General features: G+C 38.8%; 3 protein-coding genes and 1 long non-coding RNA gene across 6 annotated transcripts; 2 read left to right on the top strand and 2 right to left on the bottom strand.

Moving 5' to 3' along the window:
- The first annotated feature begins 217 nt into the window (after positions 1–217).
- On the top strand, positions 218–20,973 carry LOC146469404 (excitatory amino acid transporter 1-like). Of its 3 annotated transcripts, none has more exons than XM_085123437.1 (8): positions 218–368; positions 10,032–10,544; positions 12,244–12,286; positions 14,410–14,750; positions 15,268–15,501; positions 16,163–16,357; positions 17,738–17,872; positions 19,160–20,973. In XM_085123437.1, exons 1-8 carry the CDS (start codon positions 343–345, stop codon positions 19,341–19,343), a joined length of 1,671 nt encoding a protein of 556 aa, XP_084979563.1. In that variant the 5' UTR covers positions 218–342; the 3' UTR covers positions 19,344–20,973. The 3 variants fall into 3 exon arrangements, with proteins under 3 accessions (XP_084979563.1, XP_084979564.1, XP_084979562.1); XM_085123438.1 differs by lacking the exon at positions 218–368 and adding an exon at positions 388–516; XM_085123436.1 differs by lacking the exon at positions 218–368 and adding an exon at positions 9,709–9,779.
- On the top strand, positions 2,153–3,551 carry LOC146469405 (uncharacterized). Its single transcript, XM_085123461.1, has 3 exons — positions 2,153–2,277; positions 2,406–2,475; positions 2,642–3,551. The coding sequence occupies exon 3, from the start codon at positions 2,861–2,863 to the stop codon at positions 3,281–3,283; it is 423 nt and encodes a 140-aa protein (XP_084979587.1). The 5' UTR covers positions 2,153–2,277; positions 2,406–2,475; positions 2,642–2,860; the 3' UTR covers positions 3,284–3,551.
- Positions 3,502–6,689, bottom strand: LOC146469406 (uncharacterized). The gene is made up of 3 exons (XM_085123285.1): positions 6,474–6,689; positions 4,114–4,612; positions 3,502–3,919 (listed from the first exon to the last, which is right to left on the bottom strand). The coding sequence occupies exons 1-3, from the start codon at positions 6,687–6,689 to the stop codon at positions 3,507–3,509; spliced, it is 1,128 nt and encodes a 375-aa protein (XP_084979411.1). The 3' UTR covers positions 3,502–3,506.
- On the bottom strand, positions 10,863–14,505 carry LOC146469407 (uncharacterized). The gene is made up of 2 exons (XR_014867244.1): positions 12,559–14,505; positions 10,863–12,379 (listed from the first exon to the last, which is right to left on the bottom strand). It is a non-coding gene; the product is annotated as an uncharacterized LOC146469407 (long non-coding RNA).
- Positions 20,974–21,677: the final 704 nt, after the last annotated feature.

Genomic DNA, 21,677 nt, shown 5'->3' on the forward strand with positions numbered 1-21,677 from the left:
AGGAGGGCACGGAACGCGTTTGGCTTAAATCTTATCTGATACCATCTGGTATCTCTAGAGCTTCTTGACCGTTCGCGGCAGATAGGCCAATGTCAGAAACATGCAACAGTTTTTGCTAAGCCTGAAACTTGATCAATGTTTGCGTTACAAAGTAGTATGTGATGTAGACATAACAATTGCGTCAAGGAGAACGTTCTTGCATTTTTATTGGCTGCTTTAATTGTTGATAAATACTGTCAGTCGAAAAACAATGTAACAAAGCTCGTTGTGCCTAAGAATTTGCCTCATAAAAGGTTAGATCTTCTGCCATCAATCGACAAGCTTACGCGAATTGAGCCTAAAATGTCATCTTCACTTGAACTTGCAAGGTGAGTTCTTTGATAACGTCTTTTTAATGATTATTGTTGCCTTCTCTGCATTCGTGCACCGTCGAGTCAACAATCTGCATTGAGACATGGCAGAATGTTCATTTTAAAATATTGAGACGGCTTATCAAGACTTACGTATTGGCTAGAGGTCAGTAACGGTAAAGTTAAAATGCCGGTTCATCTTTCAAAAATCTATAGTCAAATAGAAATACTTATCACAGAAATGAAAGCGCGTATCTTTTATCTACGTGTATTCGTGCTCGTCTTCTTGTAATTGTTAGCGTCTCCTGGGAGCCATAACGCGCAGGCTTAATTGCTCAGCTAAGTGCGTAACCGAGTTCAAAACGAGACACATTTACCCATTTAAGAAACATTGGCCCAGACCAGCAACATCATTGTTTTGTATTACTGAATGATTTTCACTTGAATAGACGTAGAAATTAGAACCACCAATTAGAGCATAAACACACAGTAGGAAAGTACTGCTCAGTAATCCAATTTGGATGGTCCTCCGGAATCGAAGTAATATCCACTATTACAACACATGAAAACAGTGCTACAGTCCAGCACTGCCTAGTATCTTGAGAGAGAGCGAAGATTTCTTACGTAATAGAGGATAGGCTCGATGAAAGAGCGCGGCTAGTGTCCATGCGTGCGGACGTCTCCTATTTTCTGCCCGCAAGGTTATGTAGTTTCCGGAAACTGCGGTTTCTAATCAACTGGTCTGTCTCTTTGAGAGTGGCAAGGCCAAAAGTCCACCTTAAGTCTCGTTCTGAGACATTGTTGCGATCATTCAGAACAAATCCACAGCGGCATACCTACTTTAATAACTTTAAAGAAATAAAATATTTCTCATTATAATAAAATTTCGATATAACGCGCGCGCTGATTGGTTGAAACAGCGTGCTTTATCAGAGTACAGCTGCACGGAGCAACGGTGTCACGCCATCAACCCGTCAGTTGTGAAATTCCTGGACTTCTCTCTCTGTTTTATTTATTTATTTATTTATTTATTTATTATTATAATTTTTCGATCCAGACGTCTTTTATAACCTAGAAAACGTCGAGTGTTTCCCCTACACTTCTTTCGTGCTCTAGCCGCTTCCTACGTGCATTACAACAGAACAGAGCACAGCCGAGGCTTCTTTATTTGTTAAGTAAAGGATTTCATCAGCCATTTCTTACTGAAAACAGACAAAACACATTCCGATAGTTCATGGGTCTTCAAGAGGTAGTATCGATTAATAGGTACAGGGATTCTCGAGAATGTACAGCATCAAGAGAGGATCCTCTCCTAACCTTTCCCCGGGATCATAGCCACTCGTTAGGGAATGGTTTTTCGATGTACTTTAATCATATAGACAGGCCTCTTCGCATCCAGCTTTGTAGCTTATAAAAAAAGGGCTTGAGTTTTATTTAGGGGTATCGAATGGTCCCATTTAATTTAAAAGTGCTCGCAAAATTTGGCCTTTGCTCGAATTGCTCTCAAAAATTACACGGGTGCTCGCTTTCTCGTGCTCGCATGCTCGCATTCTCGTCATGTGCTCGATTGCTCGAAATTTCGTTAATCCTCCTTTGTAGTTATTTTTTATACATATATAAACGATAAATCAGCTATGATAGGGTTAAAACATCCTTACCTCAGGCTTCAGTCTTTCTTCAACAGTTCAGCCTGTAACTATTGTTCTGTTTTGGAGGTGTCAGCCTGATTATAAGCTATTTTAAAAAAGGCTGGTTTCCATATGATCGCGGATCGCAGATCGCAGATCTTAAGCAACCCTGGACGGCGATCCCGAGGAGGTCAACCGGAAGTCAAGATTGCGTTGTTGACTGCAATTTGCATAATAGTCGAGCCGTCCACCTGACGTCGCGGCGGTCGTTTTCACCAGTTTGGCGGTGTCTCGAGAACGTGAGTTTGTTTTTGAATGTTAACTTTGAAATCCGTGTCTTTTCCAAGCCTAATCTGGATTATATTCTAAACTACCGATATTAGGTCGCATAAGCAAGAGCTATTGATTTTTTCTTTCTTCTTTCCAGTGCAAAAACGCAAATTCACAGCGACTATGGCGAATCCTGGAAGTGAAGTTCCCGCCATTGCTAAAAATGGGTAAATATATCTTTTCTTTTCATGGCATTTACCTCGGCTTTCTCCGAAATGTACCCGATTTTCAAAACAAAGCTGATAGGATTATTTAAGTAACCTGGAACATGAAAAGCTCAATTTATTTGTGAGCGATTTTATCTCGCTAACTTCATTTTATTTCAATTTATAGGTCAAATATCATGGAGTGGACAGAAAACCACGATGTTATTTTGTGCCGAGAAATCCTAGTTAGCGAGCCCTATAAATTCAAACCTCGAACATTGGAGAGAGGGAAGGTATGGGACGAAATAGCCGAAAGACTCAACAACATCAAGGATCCAAAGTTTAAAGTCTCAAAGCGATCGATCCGAGAGCATTTCCAGCTTTGCTTTCAAAGTTCAAAACAAAAATGAAAACCGAGCAGCGGGCGTCTGGCATTGAAGTCGAAGATACCGAAGTTGATAAGCCCATGGAAGAAATTTATGAGAAATGGGAGGCTTCAGAAGGGGAACAACTGAAAGGAAAGGAGAACACGAAGAAAAAAGCTGAAGTAGATAAAGCTAGTGCGGAAGAAGTAAGGCTCAGCGCGACGGAAAAATTAAGCGAAACGAAAAAGAGAAACAACGCCGAAGAGGGCTGTGCTGTCAAACCTAAGAAAACACGAAGAAACGGAGGAGAAACTGTAGAATTCCTAAGAGAAAAATCACAGAGGGATTACCAGTTTCGACAAGAGGAGTTGCGAATAAAACAGAAAGAACAAGAAAATCTGCAAAGCATTCAACAACAACAACTGGAAATGATGAGGATGATGCAACAGCAAATAATGCTATGATGCTTCTTATGTCTAAATTTGTAAACAAATAGACATTCCGTGCATTCATTTATTGCGTTAAAACTTGTTGTCGTTTAATATGTACAGCTCGTTGTACTTAATAGTTTTATATGGGCTGTTCAGTTGAGGTTGTAGTTGTGAACAATGATCCTACTATTGTGATCTGACCGCATGTAAGAACTTTTGAAGCTTTGAAAATTTGTACACAAATTCACACAGTTTTTCAAATAAAGTAGTCTGCTAGTGTTGGAGGATCAAGGTGAAAGAACTCAGATTTAGCGTTGCCGTAAAGACATGTAAGTGCGTTTCTCAGTATAGCACAAACTAGATACATTTTTCCAACACTGCCGAGGCCAATGTTAAGGTTTTTCTTGTAATCTATAAACTTGAAATAGTTCACTATGTCCCCAAACAGCCACTCCACTGCAACTCTCACTTCACTCATGGAGGTGTTGAATGCTTGCATGTCAGCCGTCAAGATAGCATTGCTGTATGGGGCTTGAAGTTGCACTCTTAGAGGGTATGCTGGATCTCCGTAGATACATATGAGTTGACCGAGGGGAGATACAGCGTGTAGCTGCAACTGATGAAGCAACCCAGAGTCTGCAAGCATCCCAGCATCATGCTTTCGGCCCTCTGAAAACAAAAGTTGATAAGATAATTGTCTCTAAAAAAAGGAAACTAATAACTTTCCGGGCAATTTATATTTTTCTATGTACGTTACCGTCGAAAATCAAACCTCGGCTCATATAATAGCTCTCCGATAGGAAGTTTCTGCGGAAAATGCAGCTTTTCTTTGATGATAAATCGTATTAAAACAAGATACGCACCCACGGGTCCATACATGTTGGCAATCAGACCGTTTGGAAGAGCCACAGACTGAAACTTCAAACCATGCACGCGTTTATGCCCGTTGTATACAATTCGCTGATGTTCTCCTGGTCGGCTAATTGGCCTCACAGTGCCATCTATGAAGCCAAAACAATTATCAAGGGCCGCTCCCTTTACGTGGATTGCATTTGCGTATTCTTGAAGTTGCACTGGCTGTAAAATAGTGGGATTCCATTGCATGATTCGGTGGCTGTGATTGTTGTAAATGTAATCTATCACCTCGTTGGTAATCATGCTTAGTACCGGTGTGGGTCTTCCAAAGCGCGCTATCATATCCGAGTATCGACATGGGTAAGCAAGTCTCCTCAGAAGCATGCAAAGGCCTTCCATACCATCACTGATGGAACGCTGTCGGCACTTGAACACATCTGGAATCTGAAGGGCTTCAGCTAAAGCCGGCAGGTCATGTTTATTTACTCTAAACTTATGAGGGGTGATCTCCGCCAAAATTATGTTTCAAATTGTGTTATGCAGAATCTCCAATTTTTCTTATTAGCAATTAAATTCTTTTCTAACGAGATTGGAGCGGTAATTGGCATACCACAAAAGAAATTGAAGAAACAGAACAGAATTTAAGACACGCGAAGTGAAATAAAGACATTAAAACAGAAATTGAAGCAACAGAACAGAAATTATAACACAATTAACAACCGATCCAATTTCTGTTCTGTTGCTTCAATTTCTGTTCTGATGGGGGTGTGGCTTAAACGGGGAACCGAGCAGAACCTGGGTAAGAACTAGTTCTACATTATAATTTATGAAAATACACTCGATGATCTTCCCGCGTAAAGAAAATTTTTTCCGATTCCAAGATGGCCGCTGATGAGAATGTATTTCGGCGAAGGATTCTAGATGTTGTGGGCGACGTATTGAGAGATCTAGCTACAAGCTTCTATGACTGAAAGAGCTTGACTGGGTACTCGATGTTGTGAACTCGTTGGGTACGCAGTGTAAAAAGGAAAGAAGATAGGCCTGCGTGTTTTTAGCCATGTTCAGTTATAGTTTTGCTATAACGAGCGTGTCTTTCAGGGAAAGCCCTCTCTTGTATGAGCGGTGCTCCGGCCTGTAAATTTTCTTTTAGCGCTTCATTTTCTTCTTATTAAAATGCCGTTTATAGTTTGGAGGATTTGCGTGATAGTCACTGAACAAAGCCATGTGCTTAAATGTCGCATGTTTTGTATTTAGATCTCAAAGGTCATTTCTGGGTTTTGTGTTCTATCTATCAATTTTGACCTCTTATTGTTTCAGTTTAGCGACTGTCCTTCTTATGCCGTTTGTGGCAATTGGTTCAGGCTTCGTATGGCTCGTTTCAGTGTGTCCTGCGACAGTATAGCCTCTCCTTTTATCTTTGTAATTGTAAGGATAGAATTTGAACCGTGTAATAATCATTATCTTGCAGCTTTTGTATCGCCGGGACCGGCTATTTGCTTTTGTGGCAAGATGTTGTATTACTTGTCACGGTTATTTGTCTCTTGATCCTTTCTTTAGCATTGAAGCTTCTTTAAAAGCTGTACAATGCGTTAATTTGAGGGCTAAAGGCCGCTTTAGTAACGGATGTGTTTTTTGTTATCGCTCCGCTCCGCTTTGTAACTGTGAGGTTTGTGTTTATGTTGCGGGAGCTTAGTATTTTCCTCCTGTGTTTTGAATAACGCCTTAGACTGATTACTGACAGAGGCAGTTCTTCTGTGTTACTCTGGCCAGGGGCTGCTACGAGTCCTTCAGCCGTTGGTTAATTCTGTGGTATTTTAGGCAATGGTCAGGCAAGACCGCGGTTTCGATCCTAATCTTGTGGATCTCTTCAGTTGCCGATTTTTGAGAAATGATAGAGATGAGCTCGAGTTCTCGGGATCATTTCAAATATTCGCGCTCTTCTTTCCTTTTTGCACTGACTATACTGTCGCTAGACACACTGAAACGAGCCATACGAAGCCTGAACCAATTGCCACAAACGGCATAAGAACGACAGTCGCTAAACTGAAACAACAAGAAGTCAAAATTGATAGATAGAACACAAAACCCAGAAATGACCTTTGAGATCTAAATACAAAACATGCGACATTTAAGCACATGGCTTTGTTCAGTGACTATCACGCAAATCCTCCAAACTATAAACGGCATTTTAATAAGAAGAAAATGAAGCGCTAAAAGAAAATTTACAGGCCGGAGCACCGCTCATACAAGAGAGGGCTTTCCCTGAAAGACACGCTCGTTATAGCAAAACTATAACTGAACATGGCTAAAAACACGCGAGTGGAAGTCGCGCAGGCCTATCTTCTTTCCTTTTTACACTGCGAATTACTCTCTGAGAGCGTGGCTCTGGATCATCCAACTGAGAAACCTCTGTTGTTTGTGCTCCTTCGCTTACATGACTCCGGGCTGATGTCTCATCGCCATTCATTGTGGTATTGGTCGCTGTGTTGCTCCGACCCTCGATAATTTCTTTAACCTCCTCTAACAAGGAGGTACATCGAGCTGAAAGTCCTCCCTCGTAGGTGCTTTCCTCTCGAGCGACCATTTCAAAAAAGGAATTAATTTTCTATACGCGGCCGCGCCGCAACTTAGTAATCGAATGTATTTTCATAAATTATAATGTAGAGCTAGTTCTTACCCAGGTTCTGCTCGGTTCCCCGTTTAAGCCACACCCCCATCAGAACAGAAATTGAAGCAACAGAACAGAAATTGGATCCGTTGTTAATTGTGTTGTAATTTCTGTTCTGTCGCTTCAATTTCTGTTTTAATGTCTTTATTTCACTTCGCGTGTCTTAAATTCTGTTCTGTTTCTTCAATTTCTTTTGTGGTATGCCAATTACCGCTCCAACCTCGTTAGAAAAGAATTTGATTGCTAATAAGAAAAATTGGAGATTCTGCATAACACAATTTGAAACATAATTTTGGCGGAGATCACCCCTCATACAGGGTTGCTTAAGGTCCCTAATAACTTGCTTGGAGACCGTACCCAAGTTTAGACAGAGAAAGAAAAATTCGTTGTCATGCGTTTACGTCTTCCATGAAACGTGCCATCAGGAAATTTTACGCCCAAGTCGTGCTGTGATGGCAAAGAAATGTACAAGAATGTGTAATGCACGTGCAGAGTGGTTGTTTTGGTTATTAAGACTAGTATTGCTTTTTTCACGTTCTCGTTGCCGCCGCTGTCGTCGTTGCTAAAGCTCCCTTTTCAGTAAGGTAATAAAAAAAAGAGAAGAAAGAAAGAAAGAAAAACAGAGAAGGAGAAAAATGAACACAGAATATGCCCCAAGTCGATACTGGGACGTTCAGGTGACACCAGGCAGCCCAGCAACACTGTCCAAAGGTTGGAAAAGAGGAAGCACGTAAAAAACACGACGCGGATCTATGGAACCGCAAATTAGGAGTTATACTTTAGGTACGAAAATCAAAGAAGCAAATTTAAATTTAGACAATCAAAAATATCATTTCATTCACCTGCTCAATTCACGAGTTCGCTCACAGATTTTTAGTTTGACTGTACGTCTGCATCTACCACACATTACAGACAACAGAATATCCGCTATACCTATGCTTCGAGCAACTGGGCCCAGATGTGTAGATAAGGTTAGCTTGGGCCTATACACACGACCCCATGAGCTTACAGCTTTGAAAACCATTGCGTTTAAATAAAGTTTTATTGCATTTATGCACTAGTCAATTGAAACCCCCACCCCCCCGGACCCGGGACAGCTAGGGGGATTTGACAAAGGCCCTGATTAAATCATACCAAAACCTCCAGCCCCAGGGGAAAATCTTGAGATCAAATCCCCCTCCCCCTGGGAACAAATTGGCAAGGGATTAAAAAAAAAATCCTGAACCAAACAAAACGAAACAAAAAGAAATCGTTCACACTGAATTAATCAGGAGCAAAATATATTTTAATACTGGGCAATAGTTCTCTTTTAATAACGAAATATCTCGGTGCCATGGGCCTACGGGGCCTCGGTTTGGTCTAAAAAGTAAAGGGTGGGGGCATCCCCGGGGCCAAACAAAACTTGTTGTGGATTATTAAATTTTGCAAGAATATGAATTTCACATTACAACAGAGCATTTCTGAACAGTGGTAGCTTTGAAAATGTCAAACATCACATTCAGTGCAAAGCCGCTTTTGACTTGGTGCATCCACAAGTCCCATGCATTCGAAATGGAACCACTCTATAGGGCAGCCAGGATTATCACAAGCAATCATATAGGGTACAAGAGTAACAGGCCTGCACGGCTCCCTAGCGCGTGTTTAAGCCTTTTTTATAATTTGGCTATTACGGGTATATCTTTGACTGACCGCCCTCTCAGTGTAACATATGAGGGGAAGGTCTTTGTAGACTTCTTTGAACAATGGTTGTTGCTCTATTAAATGCCAGGCTTTCATGAGGATTTGTTTTAAGTTTGGCACTGCTGGGTGTGTTGTGTAACGAAATGCAAGATTCATTTGTTCTCCTTTGGTTTTTGAAGGAGTGCTCAGTAGTTTCCTGTTTTCAAATTGCACTTCTGAGAGGGTCCTTTGAACAAGGTTCTCGCCTGTAGGCGTGATTTAGGATTTTGAATTTACTCTTCAAATAAATATTATGTTTTAAGAAGAGTTTGTTCTGAGAAGCCTCAGTGCTTCGCCTTTGATGAAGCCTTTTTTGATCCCTGGTGGGTGGCACGAAGAGGAGTGCGTATATTGACATGTTTCAGTAGGTTTGAAGTGCGTACGCACATCAAGAACTGAATAATTTGCTTCTGAATCTTTCACCTTTATAAATGTTTGTATCCAGAAATGTTTCTGTTTCTGAAATTTCAGCCGTAAATTTAATTGTGGGGTGGTGTTTGTTTGCTTGCTCAATGAACTGCTTTATCTCCTCTCCTTAAAGTCCAGAGGGAAAATGTGTCGTCTATATATCGTTTCCAAATGAGCGGTTTTAAAATCTCCATTTCAACCTTAGCTATGAGATATTGGCACAGGCGACTGCCGTTTATGTACCCATGGCTGCACCATGGGTTTGTAGGCAGAGTTTTCCGTAGAGCTGGAAATTATGAATTTTCTTATTTCTTCAGTTTGAATTGTCTTTAAACCAAATTTTGCGAAGCATTTTGCCAATAATCAGCCAATATGGATGGCACGAAAGTGACAACGTGCAATCGTTTGACTTCGCAACGGACTTCGGTACCAGTCAACCACAGTCAAATCTCCCTGATTCCCCGGGGTGGGGACATATAAAGAAGCAAAACACATCTTATCTACCACCCCCAGGGGACAGATCTCTGATCAAAAGTGCTTATATGCCCCTATTATCCCCCTATCTGTCCCGGGTCCGGGTGGGGGGTGGGGGTTTCAATTGACTAGTGCATTATGTATGTACAGAGGATGTACAGAGCGCTTTGATTCAACTTTTTCGCACGTTTTTAATGCATACTAAGCTCAAATTCACAAAAAAGGAAACAAAAACTGACGATTGCCCTATTTGGGGTGGACCTCTAAAATCACGTGTTTTTTTTTTTTTTAGAAATAAACTACTCTTTGAGCATTACCATCACATTATTACCAAAATAACGTACAGAGATAGAGGTTTCCCAAAATGTATGGTAGCATTTGTCCCATCGAGGACTCCGAGTCACTGTAAGAAATGGTCCATTGTGGAATTTTGGCCCTTGGGCTAGTGGTCCACTCCAGTGAAGTCCTGATATTATTCCACAACATTTCTCTTTGTGGTCAAATCTAAGAGATAACTCTCAGCTAGTGACTAACCATTGAAACACCTGCATTTTCATGAGGCGCTTTTGTTTATCATTGTAATGCAAATTTATAAACTAATTAGAATAATCACTCACGTGTGAAGCCCTCACCTTCACACGATCATTCAATCCGCAGCGACGCTCAACCAGGAGACGGAGGCAATATGGCGAACTTTCGACGTCGGTTTCGCAGTAGCAACAACGGTTGCAGCAAATGCTGTCAGGCGTTTATGGGAGTTATCAGCCGAAACTTGCTTATGGTACTCCTAGCCCTTGGAGCTGCCGTCGGTTTTCTTATCGGGGCCTTGATAAACAAACCAGTTCAGGAAATTCCCGCTCCTGAAAAGCGTGCTACGACTACAATGCTGATCGGTTTTCCGGGCGAACTGCTGATGAACATGCTCCAAGTTATCATTCTTCCACTCATCGTTGCCAGCCTTATCACCGCTGTAGCGCATCTCGATGCCCGATCTACGGGAAAGATCGGCCGACGTGCGCTGTTATTTTACCTCACGACTACCCTCTCCGCCGCCATCTTGGGAATGATCTTGGTTTCGACAATAAGACCCGGGAAGACTGATGATCCGGAAGGCTCAGCTGCAAACCCTAGGCCCTACAGAAATTTGGACTCGTTCCTTGATTTGATAAGGTGAGAGACACCGTTATTCATCATTTATTTACAACATTGCTTGGAGAGCTTTTGGTAGTGTGAAAAGCAATAGATTGTACAATGACTCTCACATTGAAATGCTATATATAATTTGTGTCACGCCCATACCATGCTGTTCGCACGAAACTTTGTTTAGACAAAAAATGAACTAACATGATTATTTTATGCAGCGAATTAAAGTTTCTTTTCTCAATGATTACGTTGTAGTGTAGAGAACGGCTGAGATCGGGAAGTTGAATTTATTAATCACGTCGAATATTTGTAAAATGCGTTTTGTTGGGTTTTCTTTGAAACAGATGATAGACGTGATAAGCTTATGATTGAAGTTGTCGGAAACTGAAAGATCTAAACGCCACTCCATTCCAACCCCTGATATAATAAGTTTAAAAGGTTCAAAAGGTTCTGGGTTGTTTATGAAGAATATGAACGGTTTATTTCTAATAATTTGTGAAGTGTCATGGTCTACTTTCAATTCTAGTGTGAATTGATAGGGGATCATTAAGATTGTTTCGACGATACAAAATTACAACTATTTCAAATAATGAATGAACACACAGTTTCAAGTCCAAGCTCTCTCTACATGTACAGAACTGTTTCTCGAAAAAATACTCCTATCATGAAAGATTAGAATATTAATCAGATTAATTAGATAGACGTCTAAATTAAAGCATGCATTCAAATAGTTCATTAATTCAGCAATCGTTTGTAAGACCTTGCTTGTCGTGTAATTAAGTTTCGTATCAGTGCCGAAATCAAGAATTGGTAAAATTCACCCAAAAATTCAGCTCAAATGGTATATTTTGGATACTTCTCTTTCTCTCCTATGCATTTGGAGTTGAAAAGACAAATATCTTTATATGCTCTTGTGGTTTCCTTGAAAACTATACCCAATTTAATTAAGACCATAATGGTCAAAATGTATACCCATTTTCAGACTACAACGGCTCAAAAACCATACACTTTGGGGTGGCACATGACCTATATAGCTTAAATATTAAGTTACATTGTGACTGCAAAAACAGTCAACACTTGGATTTTTTTCTGGATGAACACTTGGTGAACACTTGGATTTTTTACTGCTTTATGAACATGCAATTACTGGTAGATGTAGATGCTACAGAGTAGATCAAACTGGAAGAAGAATTTAAACCACAAACCACAAAAATAATTACTGTTACTCTACGTAACAGTTTGTTCATCTTCTATCTACTAAGTTCTCTGAATGAATTTGCATCAATGAATTGTAGCCAAGGTACTGACTACCTACTGGCCGTGCTCAATTTCTAGGCATTTGAATGTTTAATCTCACCAGGGGGTAGGAAAGTTTGCATTCTTCATTTGCTCTTGCTTTGGCCCAACCTCAGGGTATTTTGGATGGCTCCCCCCCACCCCCACCAAAAATTATTTGCTATGATTATTTGTTTTCTTTTTAACAAAATGTTTGGACTTTATATTCAACCATTTTTTGTTTTTCCACGCTTCGTTGCCACATACCATATGTTATAAATGTACAATGCTTTATATGTACAAATTTAGGTATAATTCACAGACACCTTCAAAATGGATTGAGCTTTTGGGACGATGAAATTGATCCTCGATTGTGTTTACGTGGGTATTGCCCTATAATGTGTGGGTTTTATAAGGTTCTTTGTCAACACTGACAGTTGAATATTTCCAGGAGCTGTTTTCCGAGTAACCTCGTTGAGGCGACATTTCGTCAGGTTGGTTGGTTGTGTGTGAAAAATAATTTGGGTGCCAATCAAACAGGATGAATATTACTGAACAAAAGAGAAAAAAAAATTATTAAAGAAATTCTCCAAACTACTATTTTGTATATTTGCTTTCTTTGGTATTCCAACTATCTCATAAATGGAGTCTTCATTGGGCCATCAGTACACAGTTACCTGATAAAGAAGGGAATTATTCTTTCTTTATCAGGTAACCATGTACTGATGGCCCAATGAAGACTCCATTTATGAGATAGTTGGAATACCATAGAAAGCAAATTATACAAAAAAGTAGTTTGGAGAATTTCTTTAAACATCAAGATATTTTAACTTTGGTGACCATTTCCTAAGTTTCTCTTACATGTATGTCCTACATATTTTGATTTATTGGTGATCATTTTGTAAGGAGAAAATTAAATGGGTGAATCAGATTGTTCCTGATTAAATTTTTCCTTCCTTCCCTTTTCTTTCCAACTACAAAACAGAAGAAACATGTAATCTGAAAAAACCTAATTGGTAGGAGATTAAACAAAAAGTATGGAATATTTGCTATTTTCAGGCCATTAGTTTGCTGCAATTATTTGTTGGAAAACAAGAGCTAATTCTCCATGGAAATCAATATTGTTTTATCTGTGATGCTATTTCTACAGTATGTTTATTATTAATAATTGTGGTTGTTCAGTGAATGTTCTCACTGTTTGATTGGCACTTAATTCCTACTTTCACCAAGAAAGGTGAACAAAATGGCTGATGTGTCCTTAGCTTATGCAAAGCTAACGCTTTAAAATTTCTTAGGATGTGGGAATTCTATACCATTGTTGACTAGCTTTTTCCAGCTCAAAATCTGTAATACTTTAATTGCTTATTTAATTTCATGCATGTTAACATAATATTAGGGTTCTATGCAAAACTATCATTGGTGGTGTTTCTGTAAAGGCTAGTTTTGTTTGAAGTAATGTCATTTTTGGCTTTTCATTACATAAAGTACTAATTGTTGTTTTACCTGTAACAATTCATGTATTTGTTTTTTAGTTAGCTTTTAGGATTTGCCTAGGATTAATCATTTGTTCACTGATCTGAAAAGAAATATTTGGAATTGGTCGGCAGGCAAATAGAGTCTGTATCAGGCACTCTTAAGCAAAAGTTATTCTCACCGTACCACCACTTCTATAGTTTTGCCTAAAACCATTCGCTTGTAAACTGGCATTTAGTGTTAAATTATGATTATTTGTAATATGCTTTGTGAGTTAACGTTGTCTAGTAACTGTGAACCAAAAACACATTTTTATTTAAATTTGGTGAATGTGGATGGTTTTGCTGTTAGTAATGATTTAATTAGCACTTTCTCAGTTACAGTGTAAATATGTACATGTCTTGCCACTTAACCAAGCTGACTGCAGATTAACTATAATGCAAACCAACAGGCTAGGATCCAACAGTTTTCTTGCATGGAAAATCATCAGCCAATTTTTACCTGACTCCAGAAACTGTGAGATAGGCTGTTACGAGAAAGGTGTTGTGAGATCATTTGGGTAAACAGATGGATATTAGTGCTGACAAATTATTGCATTTTTTGACATAATTTATTTTTCTTAGGGCGGCGTAGTTCTTGTTAGATATTCTCACCTAAAAGAGTATTTCCTATACAGATCATTGACCGCTGACAAAATAATTATAATGCACTTGTTTATTGGTGCAATTTTCCATCTGTCTCCCCAAATGATCCCATAATCCCTCACTCTCACCAGTCTCCCCATATTTTCTGGAGTGGTTGTCTGTGGGGTGCACAAAGGAGAAAAATGGGTGTGACCTGAGGGTGGGGAGGGTACAGGGTGTCAATGTTGCAGAAGAATTTTCAGTATTATCAACAATGGAAAGTCACCTTATGGAAGGAAAATGGAAGAAAGAAGCCAAGTAAGAAATATTATACCATGTAGATCACTTGAAATTAAATAGCTATTGAAATAAAAAGAAATATGGTTGAATCCAAAAGAGTTGCAATAGTATCTGGAAATTATGAGGTACATGTATTTCTAGACTAAGAAGTTTTTCAAAATGGAAAGAAAATAAAAAAGCAACCTTTTTCTTTTATTATTGTTCCTTTCTCCTCACTACAGAAAAAGACACAGTACAGAACTGATCCTGGAAAATACACAGTGTACAATGTGACTGATACCAATCCAAAACTTGGAGAGAATGAAAAGATCATTCAAACCATGATGTATAATGCCTCATTCAACGTCACTACCATCTCCAAGGAGGAGTATCCAAGCTCCAACACAATTCCTGTTGGGGTTGGTACAAACCCCACTGGAGGCATGAACATCCTGGGTTTGGCTGTGTTCTCCATCGTGTTTGGAATTGTGTTAGGAAGGATGGGAGCAAAAGCCAAGCCACTGACAGCATTCTTTTCTGCCCTTAATGACGCTGTTATGATCTTAGTGACACTTATCATGTGGTATGTTATGACATGATAATAATTATATATACACTCCATTGAAAAACGTTAATTGACACATACAGTTCCATTCAAATTAAAGTAACTCTCATCTTGTTTCTCTCGAGACTAAAAACTTGGGAATTTTAATCTCTTGTGAAGAGCTTGTTGCAGGTTTCCACGCATATATGTAGATTTTGCTGTTGCAAGTTTGCGTCTTATATGTATAGGTTTGTTGATGGGTTTGCTCACAATGATGTTTTTTTTGTCTTCATTCACTCGTTTACCTGAATCTTGTCTCGCGATATGGGAATTGCGTCTCATGAGACATGATAATTGTTCTTGCAAGAGGGCCGGTACATGTACATGTCACTTACTTTTGAGGGGTAAAGGTACATGCATACATAAACCATGAACTGACTAAGACCCAAAAGCATTCTGGGAAACATCAATCTGTGATCTTATTTACATTCATGTTGTTAATTAGAAATAAAATCTATTGATTTTTTTTCTTTTCAATGACTGTATTTTGTCTCAGGTATGCGCCAGTAGGAGTGTGCAGTCTGATTGCACAGCGTGTTGCAAGCATGGAAGATATTGGAGATGAACTTAGCAGGCTAGCTTTGTTCATTGTGACAGTGATGGTTGGCCTGATTATCCATGCCTTTCTTATCCTGCCATTCATTTTCTTTGTGGTGCGGCGAACCAATCCCTTTGTTTTTATGTATGGAATGAAAGATGCTTTTATGACTGCTTTTGGCATCAGCTCTAGGTTAGTATGACTTTTCAGAGTTTTGAGTTTCAAGAGTATTTGGGTATTGGGTAAACCTTAGTAAGTATCAAAGAGTGTTATGAATAAATTATTCTACAGCCAGGTAAAGTTTTCAAGCATTTTGAAAAGATGAAGCACTCTCATGTGAGTGGCCACATTTGAAGCTTATATACTGGCCAACTCTCACGCATTTTGCATGAGTCTCGTGCCTGTGGACTAAAACATCTATCTCACGCATCGTGGACAACTTTTCGAGCCTGACTCACAAATCTGGCAAGTTCTAAGAATCGCAAAAGCTTTCAAATGTCTACAGTCCGTTTGAATCTTAAGTGTTCAAAGGTTGTCGGAATATCTTTGGACATTTTTGGCAACGTTCGTAAGTCTTCGGAAAGTCATCAGAAATCTTCGGAAGTGGCTCGGACGTTTTCGGAAATCCCAGTCATGACGAGACAAAACTCTCACACATTTGACTCAGATAAAGTTGAAAGGTATAAGCTTAATTCATCCATGGACTGACATGAAACATCGCCCAGGCTGATCCATCTCCCTGGGATACTGCTATACAGGATACAATATTTTTCTCATTTTCATGCTGGAAGACTATATGCTGCTACTTGGTATACATGTAGTAATCATTTGTTTGTGTTTTTGGTTTAAACAGTGCAGCAACCCTTCCAACCACCATACGCTGTCTTGAAGAAAACAACAAAGTGGACCCACGTATTAGCAAGTTTGTTTTGCCGCTGGGTGCCACGGTAAACATGGATGGTGCAGCACTGTATGAAGCCATTGCTGCCATCTTCATTGCTCAGCTCAACAACTATGATTTATCGGCTGGGAAAGTTATTGCCATTTGGTGAGTGTTGACTGTGTTTCACTCTTTGCCCAAAGATTTTAATGCCTGTTTAAACGGTTTAAACATTCAATTCAACATGCATACATCACTTCGTTGAACCAAATGTTGGGGGCATTTGAACAGGTTGTCCAACATTGTTGAAAGCATGTTGATTCAAATTTAAATCGGAACTTTCATTCAACATCCATAGTAACAACAGCTAGTGATTTCCTTTGTTCTCGAAAATGTTGAATGGTGTTGCAGAAGCCGTTTGAACACTCCATTCATTCGTCCAACATTTGCCCAACATCTGTTCAACTTTTGTTGAACGAATTTTGGACTGTTTAAACGGGCCTTTACGTGTTATTACATTTTAGGAGTCAGCAGTTAGAGCAGGTTCAGGGAAAATTCATTCATGTACACACTGTTGGATGTCGCTAGGGCATCCCAGTGGTGGTGCATGGAACAGGTTGCCAAGGCTAAAATGATCTTATGTATTTATTGTGGTGATTAAAATTGACCTTACTTTAAATGCATTAATTTTTGAAAATGCGACCCTTTTTATTTGGTTGTGTAAATCCAATACAATTCCTTTTAAAGACAGAAAATAATATAGTCAATATTATTTTGATTTGGTGACAAGTTCTCTCCAATGTGTGACTAATAATAATACAGTTATAGTAATAATGTTATTATTAAATAAATATCACTGAGGACTTTCTGCTAGAAGGACTTTTTTTTTTACCAATTATTAGGTTTTGGTTGATTTTATCTATCAAATAATTTTAAATTTTCACCGGAGAAATTTCCCAATGGCCTTTAGGTTATGCTAAGTGGTTGAATGATTTCTTTAAGGCAAATAAATGATGATGACGATGATGATGAAAGTGCCCAATACTGTAGTGTCTTTTTAGCTTCATCGGCATATACACTGCTGCATAATAATTTTAATAATAATAATAATAATAGTAATAATAATAGTAATAATAATAATAATAATAATAATAATTATAATAATAATAATAATAATAATAATAATAATAATAATTAAAATAAAACTTAAATATACACAAAATTTACACTGCTAATACCTACATATGTAAGCAGGATGCTCCCAAGTGTTGTGAGTAGACCTCAGTGCATATCTATCTAGTGGATGTTTTTTTGACTGTTCAGTTTGCAGATGTATTCTGTTGCCATGCTATGAATTGGGATATATTAGTAATGAGCAGTGAGGTAGATATAGAAATCTGTTGGTAATCGATGAATTTTACTGGGGTTGCCATCAAGAATTCTGACATCATTGCTGTTGTTCAGTCTCCAAGAGAACAATTCTTTGTGTGAATTATTCAAAAAAAAAATTAATTACCTTTGTACTAAAGAAGAGTACTTTCTATTCAGCCTTACAGCAACAGCTATTGCAATTGGTGCTGCTGGCATTCCATCTGCAGGCTCAGTGACCACCATCATTGTGCTGCAAGCTGTCAATTTACCACTGGATGATATTGGGCTCATCATGGCTGTGGACTGGTTCCTGTAAGTGACATTCCTCTTACATTCTGTATGCTGCGTTTTCCAAGAAATGTTTGGATTTATCAACAGACTGTATAACTAAAGGTGATTTGGCCACCGTAAAGAGATTCGAGGGCTTTACATTGGCCAAAATGAATTACGTGTACCTTATCAAGTCTGTTGATAAACCAAGCATCATTTTGTTAATCTACTTGCACACTGACACAGCACCACCATTGCTTAAGCAACTAACCCGCTTATTGGTTTTCCAAGGCCTTCTTGGGCAAATCCAGCAAGTCCACCTAGCCTGTATCCATTTATACACCAGGATAGAGAACAACAATCTTATGTAAAGTTTCTTGTCCAAGGAAACAACATGAAAATGCAGGGACCAACCTAGCCTTGGACCAACAACCTTCTGGTCAAGGTTCAGACTGAGGGTCCGATCTCGAGTCTGACCACCACGCCTCCTATGGTGTATTTAGCAATTATTCCACGAGCGCGCGTTGGATATGAGATGATAGATAGCCAACGAGGCGCGTAGCGCCGAGTTGGCTATAATCATCTCATATCCAACAAGCGCAAGTGGAATAATTGTTTTATTAAAAACAATCAAGAAATATTGCTAGATCTTACTGATGTCGCCATGCAAGAATAACCAGCAGACAATTTAATGGTCGCCATTTCTCGGCCATGGTATAATGGCTCATATACCATGGCCGCTAAGCCAATCAAATCCCTCGAATTCCATTATCCAATGATTCAGTTTTTCATAATTATTATTTTACATGAAGCATATATGTAGTTTGCCAATTTAATGACGAAAAGAACTCCTTTTTTGATAGTTGTGTTGTTCAGTCAGTGGGTAGGCAGGGCAGATTTTCTTTATCCTGGTGAGCCTGTGTCACCGACTGAAAAATAAGACTTCATGTATCATTAACAATTATTCCACGAGCACGTGTTGGATATGAGATGATAGATAGCCAACGAGGCGCATAGTGCCGAGTTGACTATAATCATCTCATATCCAACAAGCGCAAGTGGAATAATTGTTTTATTAAAAACAAACAAATAATATTGGTAGGCCTTGCTGATTTCCTTTTCAAGAGCAACCAGAAAACAATTTATGGTCGCTACTTCTTGGGCATGGTATAATGACTCATATACCATGGCCGCTAAGCCAATCAAAACCCTGGAATTGCATTATACAATGATCCAGTTTTTAATAATTAATTTTATTTACCATGTTTAAAACATAACATCGCATTTACAAATGTACATTGTATTTCACAATTTTTTTTGTTCACAAAGGGATCGCTTCCGCACTACTGTTAATGTGCTGGGTGACTCCATTGGTGCTGGTGTAGTGGAGCATCTGTCACGTGATGATCTGCAGAAGTACGACAACTGTAATGGTGCAGTGGATGATACACTCCCACTCAGCAACCAAGACAAAACAGATGACCCGCATCAGGTCGTTACGTCTGCACTGTAATCTATCATAGTCTCATGCAATCCTGTTCTGCATGTACCTTAAAAGCCTTAATGTACTGTAGGTGTCATGTTCGTCACTTGTCAATTTATTAACAGCTTATGGGGGAAATAGCATTCCTCTTCATGTACATGACCCATGTATTCGCGTTTTTTTTTTTTTGGTTTTAATATGTAAGCTTTATAAGTTAGTTAGTTCATGTATGACTGAAATCGCTGAGCGAATTTTGACTGTGTCTAATAGCTAAAAATAATTACCTGTTGTATTCTTTTGACAAACCACTGCTTATATCTGAGGAGTACCCCTTCTACTCCGATACAGTTTTGCTAGCAAATAAAAATCTTTTGTAGTTGTTCAAATAATTAACAATAGTTAATCAAGGTAGAAGGGAATCGTAGTGTCAGTGTATTCACTGCAGGGGAAATATCTACGACTATTCACCCACACTGTACGCTGGGCTAAAACAATTGTCTCATTATGCACTCAATTGAAAAATCGGTGTCAGGCAAACGGTATAAACCATGAACGATAAGACTCAACAGCCTACGAACTTATTTGCATTCTTCTTGTTAGAAAATGAAAGCACGTGCAGTTTTTAAGACTTAAAAAAAATTACATATTTCTCGCGGACAAAGAGAAAAAAAAAATGCCCTTGCTAATTAGATTACCCATAATTCCATCAGGTCGCATCGTTTACGATTTACCCTTTGCACGGACAACGTATTTTCAATGGAGTGTATTCAGAACTAGTGGACATCAAGTCCCAGTTAGTCACTCTTTTCCTCTCACACACAACCGTGAGGTCCTGGGCAAAATACTGGGAAGTGAAAAGGAAATGGTATCCAAAATTGAGAAGACGATCAAAACACGACCCACTTGTTTGGTGTGTACTCTGAATTGTCGCTATAACACAACAGCTTTGTCTAAGGTGTAGTTACTTTTGATACCGAATGTTTTGTCCACAGAGTTGCTAACTAAGGTAACTTGGCTACCGCGAAGAGACCCGAGTGCTGGCGTTGCGAGCGTTAGCCCGTCGTCAGAGCGAAGATGTGCAGTGTATATTTTTTAGGTTAGATAGTGTTACTAAAACTAATTGTAATTAGGTTAGATAGATAGTGTTATTACTTTGTACTTTTTCTGTGCTTCACTTATGTGAATAGTTTTCATTTGTCGAGATTGTTTTGAACCATTTGTATTCGTTTGCGCAGGAATATCATTCTTGTTCGCTGTAGAAGTATAATAATTATGCATAAGGTATTCAACCATTCCTAACTGCTGTTCAATAGAAGGGTTATAATCATGATCAATCAGATCATACTAGAACATCTTTGTTAGTCGCAATTTTTAAAGGAATGTTAAAATGTTAAATGTTAGTTTACAAACTGTACCACACGGTGTAGGTTTTGTCTCCTGTGAGGGGTCTGCATGGGGTGCTGGATTCTCATCTATCAGCTAAAATTTAAGCCATTCCTCAGCTATCAATTAATTATGATCTTTCTCACGTGTTTTTTTTTTTTTTTTTTTCGGTTTTTGTATCGTATCAATGGTGGTGACCTTCTCATTAGCCGAACAGTGTCGAGTATCATCCGAGGATTTCCGTAGAAGTTTCGAGTGATTCTAACCTTTTCCAAGACTATCAGACGAGCTCACGACTCCAGGAACAATTTGTGAGGAGCTCCGAGCCATCTTCATCAGTAACTCATTCTCCGGCCATTAACTACACAGTTAATGGAAAATTACTTGCAAGTAACACACTATGCCCAGGTAAAGTTTAGACATCTCAGTTTTCTTAACGTTTTTTTAGCTATCTGTTAAAAAAGTGCAAATTTTCAGCTGTCAGTTGAAACTTTGGCAATCAGTTTACTCCATGCTGGCCCTTCATATTCACTTAACAATCTCAACAGATTTGAGCGGTTTCATGGATTTTGTATTTACTCCATCATTTTTTCAAGTTGGTTAAGCAGTCGTTCTCAGCTAAAGGGCCTATTTCTCAAACGTTGCTGATATCGGGGTTCTTCGTAAGTGCGTAAATTGTCAGCCTGTTTCTTTGGTAATTGTAGTATTACAAATGTCTCGTTCAGTAACATTTTATCTCTAGTTTTGGTTTGTTGTGGTTAAACTGAAATAATCGAGTAGAGTATAAAGTTCGAAAGGTTTGTTTTTTCATTTTACCATGGCGCATGGACCAGTGCACATTATAGTCAACTATATGTAATTATACTTTTCAAGTTTAGAGATAAACGGATTAAAGACATTTCTCGTAATACCAGTCTTTAACCGCATCTAATGTGGCCGTTCGCGAATTTTCTCGCGAATTTTTTTTTTGAGTTATCTCCA

This window comes from Pavona decussata, unplaced genomic scaffold (genome assembly GCF_977016875.1).
Source record: "Pavona decussata unplaced genomic scaffold, jaPavDecu1.1 SCAFFOLD_124, whole genome shotgun sequence".
In the NCBI taxonomy this organism is placed as follows: Eukaryota; Metazoa; Cnidaria; class Anthozoa; order Scleractinia; family Agariciidae; genus Pavona; species Pavona decussata.